Below are 6,021 nucleotides of genomic sequence, written 5' to 3'. Positions count from 1 at the left end.
TGCTCTCTCCACGATACGTCTGTCCCCAAACCAGGGCCAACCCTTGTTCCAGTCAGCAGGGTTAAATAGTTGGCTGGAGTTCAGAGCTGTGAACTTTCTGAACAAAGTGTCTCTTAATGAGACATAAACAGACAAGGGACAGTATCTTAAATGTCCAGCCTTCCTTCCTGCGGCCACTGCCACTGACATGATGTCAAAAAGCTGGTCCACCCAAGCAGTCTAACTATAATACATCACCAGGACTGGTGGCATAGATGACGGGCCGTATCAACCGGCTGCCTGGGGATTTTTAAGGAGAAAACAATGACAGTTCAATAAACTGCTGGTCCATGGCATCTCTGTTTCTGAGAGGGCAAAACTTTTCCTTGGCTTTCATCACCCTCAAACCAGAGTCTCATGTGTGATTACAATAAGCCGTGCAGCTAAATACTTCTTGTTTGCTGACTGCTGGTTGTAGTTCCTCATTCAGCCGACTCCTCACCTCAAATCTGGCAGCCACTCAGCAGACTAAAAATAATTTTGCATACTTCAGCTGGATTATACAGCTGATGTCACTCAATGTAAAATCACAAGACACATGAAAAATCACTCCTTACAACCACAACATTCACCTCGACCTTGTCTGCTTCTCTAAGCGCTGTTGCTTTGACAACAGGGAAGAGACACCTGTAAATGGATGAGACTCAGTACAGTGAAATGACAGCAGAATATGAACACAGCCGTGCTGGAAAAGTCCCAGTGAGGAAACAGCTAAGACGCTCTTTTACAGGAGACTCAAACAAAGCAGGACAATTTCCTTCCTTCAGTTCAAAGCACGGATTTGTGGTAATAAGTTATAGCGGAGTCAAAGCCCACGCAAAAACGAATTCCAGCACAAAGTCTAAATGAGCATTGTTTCTCATAGCGCAACTGACGCACTTCCTTTTTAGGCTGTCTTCACATGTTGTCTGAGCTCAGTTTGTGGGTTTCCTGATTTGGCGGCAGAAGTGAAACTCAAAGCATAATCAGAACAGACATACAGGAAGCATAGGTACAAACTAAGGAGAATGGGTGAAGGGCTCCTGAGACATGTGGCATGACAGTAGCAACAGTCAATTTAGGGGACAGTGAAGGTGTAGGCACACTGAATACAATTTGTTGTCAGTACTGTCAGGAGTGTTTTTTAGAGAAGTGACAGGCTTTCAACATTGTGTGTGTGTTTAGAATCAGATGTGGCCAACAAGGTCAGCAGCGTCTCTGCACTGAATCTGGAGCTAGATTAAATTTAGTTTCTCATATATCAAGAGAAAAATGAAATATACGCAAAATCCCATCAAAAGGTAGCTTTATTTATATGTGCATTCATCTGTACAACAGCTTATATATACAAAATGAATATTAACAGGAACTGTACATTAGAAATATCAGCACAAAATGACATTTGATATTACACAGCAGATCTGAACCCCTTGGATTTTAAATTACTTTAAAACTAAAGTGCCATCTGTAATTTGTAATGGCCTCCTTTAAAAAAAATATGGCACCGAGGATTTAGGGCCCTTTACTGGCATAGCACTTACGGGAATTTTAAAATGTGGCTCGAACATGCTTTCTATACTCTGGGCTGCATTTTCTCTCACGCCCGCACAGATGGAAGCTTTGTCTAGTTTTGGGAATATGTCACACATCTCGGATCTGTTGCTGCGGGGACGTCGTCTTGCCGGCTGGACGCGGCACCGCCAGGGGTCTGAGGGTGTTCTTGCATTTTGGAATGGAGTGCCCTTTTAATTTCTGATGTTAACCTTTTCCACTGGAGCAGCCAGGGGAGCGTTTGCTCCCTCAGATCTGCTCTGGTGTAGATCTGCCTGTCTGCTCGGCGGTAGCCAGCCATGTCGCCCCCCGCCCATTTCTCCCCGCTCTGCGTGGCTCGCTTTCTCTCTGTGTTCACATCTCTGCAAAAGAGAGAGGAAGAGAAAACTACTAAAGCTCAGGAGCCAGAATACGAGAACACACACACAAACATACACTGACTAATAGGTGAGTCTTGTAAGGATACAGGGGGAGTCACGATTAATTTGTAACATTAATTCTCTCTGCGTCAAGACCACTGATAGCAGCAGATGTATGTTGTGTTCTTTGTGGCTTGTGTGCGTGCACAGGGCCACGCATGTGCTCACGGCCCTCTGAAACACTACTGCTTTAGTGCTGATAGCAGGAACACGATGCTCATGTAGTCAAGTATGCCATTATCACTAAAGGTCGTGTAGGTAGTCCACCTGAGTCCCCAGACACGGCATTTACACACAAGAGGTGCTCAGAGATAAATGGAAGCGGGGGGAGTGGTAGTACAGTCTCTTTTTTTTTCAATGTGTAATATAACATGCACTCTATCTGGGTCTCCGCCACCATTATACACCACAGCCTGCTGTCTTGTCAGCTTAAGTGCAAAAGGAATAAAGAAAAGATTGAGTGACAGGGGGTGTAATTCTCTTAAATACCCACCTGCAAGCTCCCGGTCCAACATGTCGATAAAACTCTCAAGTTCCCGTGTGTCTCCCAGCTTGGCTGCAGAGGACAGAAAGAAAAGGAATTTGAAACTATGGAAAAAAAAACAGCAGTGGAACATTTTTGTGGAGAAATGCGGCCCAGTTCAATGGCATTTCCTTTTGGGCCAGAAGCTGAAAACTAATCTAAATCCCAGAATTACATATGAAGCAAACTGCGATGGGAGAATTATTTTCAGCTTCTTTTCTACAAACCGAAGCAGATTTTAAGCGGCTGCAAAAAACCCAGACAGCTTGATGGATCCTGCCAGGGTCTCTGTTGTAAACATCTTCAGGTATTCGGCGTAAACAGAGTTAATGACACCGTCTTGTTTTCATCCATTGAGATTTAACAGTAGTCGTCTGTGCATCTGCATGCGACAAGATGCAGCAGATCTCATTCATTTACACACACCTGAGCCACACTCACCGCTACATAACAGCACAAATAACCCCTGCAGGAGACTTGGGAAAAGGGGTGGTTGGGTAGGGGGTGGCGGCTGAGACGTCACAGTCACAGCGGCGGGAGCTTTGTTGTGTAAAAACAAAAGAGCTCCCAGCCTGATGTAGAGGGGTTTTTTTTCTGTGGCTGTGATAGTGATCTGAGCTAAAGTGATAGTGATCTCTGTAAGAACCAGGGCTATCTGGATGGAGATGGGCTGATGGGATTGTGTAGTACCTTTCGGTGCCAGCGTTATGCCTGCTGTGTGAAGCTCCTCCTCGCTGGTGTTCAAACTGTTTCCCAAAGAAGCCTCGCTGCCTGAGGGGAGAGGGAGGCGAGGAGGGGGGTGAGCAGAGATAATAAACAGAAGACAGCCGCTGAGGCCAGCCCATGCAAATGATCAACAACAACAATGACAACAATTCGAACACAATGCAGGAGTTGCACATAATGATAATAGCATAAAGCAAAATGAAGGTAAACGCGTGTTCACTGTTAAGCGACTCCCGAGTGTCAGCTTTTGAAACGTCGGGGGGCCGAGATACTTTCAATAATGACGACGCATGGGAGCAAGAAAACACACTTTCTTCTTTTATCTCATAACCATCGACAAACGCACAACAGCAGCAGCAAGAGGGAAAAAAAACAGACAATTACAGAAGATAGGTTATCCGTAATTGCGGTTCATTGTAGTACACAGCTATTGTCATGAGCAAAACAGCCACTCTAATAGAAGTGTACAGGGATGTGTCCTCTTGTACCACTAATTTCATGCAAATTAAAAGTGTCAAGCTGCAGTTGTTTGGGCTGATAAAAAGGGGCTCAACCGGCACCCACGGGGCCTACATACAACTTTGCTCAACAGTAAACGATGCACTAAGCAATGTCCTTCCTTCCTCACACCCTGCACAATAAGCAAACATAATCACAGGAACACTGCTCTGGTGTGTTCCTCACTCACCGTAGTCCGAGTCCTCGACCCCGCTGTCGTCCGCCAGCCCCGTGCGACTTTTGGCCTCCTGCAGGACGCGCTGGTAGGCGTGAGGTTTGCTTTGAGAGGGGGCCTTCAGCTCCTCCACCACATCCTGGAACTCCTGCAGCAGCTCGCCGAGCTCTAGCTCCAAGTCTGTGGAAAATGTGACAGCACATGGAGGGAAACCACATAACTCCACTGAAAGGAAATGTTCAGATCATCTCAAGTTTTCTTCGGCAAGCAAAACATACATTCACACACAACACAACCAAAAACATTGATTATAAGAACTAACCTACAACACCAGCACCTTCTGGGTGACAATGAAGTTAAATAAAAGGCAAACCTGCAGCTGACGTTGATGTCAGTGGGTTGTATCTGACAACTTGAGGTGTGAAAATAAACCCAACATCCCACAAGGCATATAAAACATCTAACAGCCTGTAAAGCACCTGGCCTGCTTACTGTGATACATAAATATTACATTTTTAAATCTAAGTTCAATGCTTTAGGCTGCAATAAAACAACGCTTTTGGCCGTTTCTTGAATAAATGTACAGTCATTAAATAACAGATGACCACAGCTCGGTTTACCCACCGTTTTATGAATATGATAAAGCTTTTACAGTTCCCTATGGGATATAGGAGAAGCGAGAGTAGTAAAAGAGGATGCAGCGGGCAAATATATATAAGTACACAAACATTCAGAAATGTTAAAGTTTGGTAAGTTAAAGAATACAGCCTTCAGGAAATAGTTTGTGTGTAAATATATATAAAAAATACAGAAATGCATAGCACATAAACAACTAGGACAGCATGGGGTCAAAAATGTGTTAAAAAAAAAAAAGTGGTGCCCATTCTCTCAGTCTAGCTTTAATTCACATCAGCATGATGTGGTGTATAAAAAGGAGGCAAGTGTGGAATTTGAAGAGGTTAAACTATAATTTACAGTGCCATATTCTTGCTTGTGCTGGGAGGAGGAACATTTTATCGCAGTGGATTAATGAAAAAGTACCAACTATTAAAGCCTGGCAGAGAGTGCTGTTTGATTTAGTGCCATTAGAATAACTTATATCTCAAAAACAGACCATTTCTATATAAACTGGGAGCCATAGCTGAGCTACTTATAGCCTGATTGTCTAGGCTGGAGTTACATGTATGAACCTGAGCTGGTGTTTTTGATTTCTGGTCAGTGTTTTGTGCTTTTTCCTCTCTCCAATGTATCCACCTAACACTCAAGCATACTGTCACAAAGTATAGGTTACAGCCCCTCTGAAAGGATTAGGCAGGCGTTAGCGGTTTGTCACAGGCCTATGATCACCATCACTGTATCACCATTTAAAACTAATGGCTCAAGGAGTCGTTAAACTCACCTGTGGTAATGTCTGAGGTCATGCTGGAGCAGGGAAATTAAACACCACCGGGCTGCTGCTGTGTGTCTGGGTTCAGAGCGGTTTGAAGCGAACAAGCAGGGCTGAAGTTATATTATAGAGCCCTCCACACACACACACACACACACACACACACACACACACACACACACACACACACACACACATACACACACACTCATCCGCTCTGCTACCAGACCGAACCAGCCAATCATGTCGCAGAAAACCCGCAGACATCTACAGTAACTGGAAAATGTGGGCGTAAAGTTAAAAGAAAAACCAAATGAGACTGAGCCGTTACGCAACACAGGTTGAGCCGTATGAGTCGTTTTCCCACTCGTGCTCCGAAATGAAGAAGAAACTGGGTTTAGACTTTAAAAGTTAATGTTCTCGTTTAGTGTTCATGAAGGATTCATCATATTTTGGCACAAGCAGCTTGCTGCAATAGGATTTTACATTGAAGAGTTTGAGTGACGCTTCTCTGAACAATAAAAACTGTGATGACGATGAGCAATCCTCCTAAACACTGTACAGTTTAAAAAAAAAAAAAAAAAAAATCGGGCTATTTTTATTCAGCAGTATTGGCTGTTTGGATTTGTTCCAGATTCCTGACTCATGGTGGACTTAGTTACTTGAATAAAGAGCACTCAAGTAGAAACAATGTGGTTTCTCCATGTGTCAACAAAACTTTAAA

The 6,021-nt window shown here is 43.9% G+C and overlaps 1 protein-coding gene across 1 annotated transcript; it reads right to left on the bottom strand.

Annotated features, from left to right (window-relative positions):
* Positions 1-1,307: 1,307 nt before the first annotated feature.
* On the bottom strand, positions 1,308-5,461 carry si:dkey-27i16.2 (regulator of cell cycle RGCC-like). The gene is made up of 5 exons (XM_049586069.1): positions 5,310-5,461; positions 3,926-4,090; positions 3,202-3,282; positions 2,482-2,544; positions 1,308-1,931 (listed from the first exon to the last, which is right to left on the bottom strand). Exons 1-5 carry the CDS (start codon positions 5,329-5,331, stop codon positions 1,924-1,926), a joined length of 339 nt encoding a protein of 112 aa, XP_049442026.1. The 5' UTR covers positions 5,332-5,461; the 3' UTR covers positions 1,308-1,923.
* Between the last annotated feature and the right edge of the window lie 560 nt (positions 5,462-6,021).

The sequence above is a fragment of the Epinephelus fuscoguttatus genome, linkage group LG9 (genome assembly GCF_011397635.1).
Source record: "Epinephelus fuscoguttatus linkage group LG9, E.fuscoguttatus.final_Chr_v1".
NCBI lineage: Eukaryota > Metazoa > Chordata > Actinopteri > Perciformes > Serranidae > Epinephelus > Epinephelus fuscoguttatus.
Note: the sequence above shows the minus strand (reverse complement) of the source record. Positions and strands in the feature narration are given on the sequence as shown.

What these genes read in the sequence shown, in the direction of transcription:
- si:dkey-27i16.2 (XM_049586069.1), bottom strand. Translation starts at nt 5,331, where the DNA reads ATGACCTCAGACATTACCACAG. An exon ending in GACCTCAGACATTACCACAG is followed by an intron (nt 4,091 to 5,309) that starts GTGAGTTTAACG and finishes CATTTTCCACAG; the next exon opens with ACTTGGAGCTAGAGCTCGGC. An exon ending in GGTCGAGGACTCGGACTACG is followed by an intron (nt 3,283 to 3,925) that starts GTGAGTGAGGAA and finishes CTCTCCCCTCAG; the next exon opens with GCAGCGAGGCTTCTTTGGGA.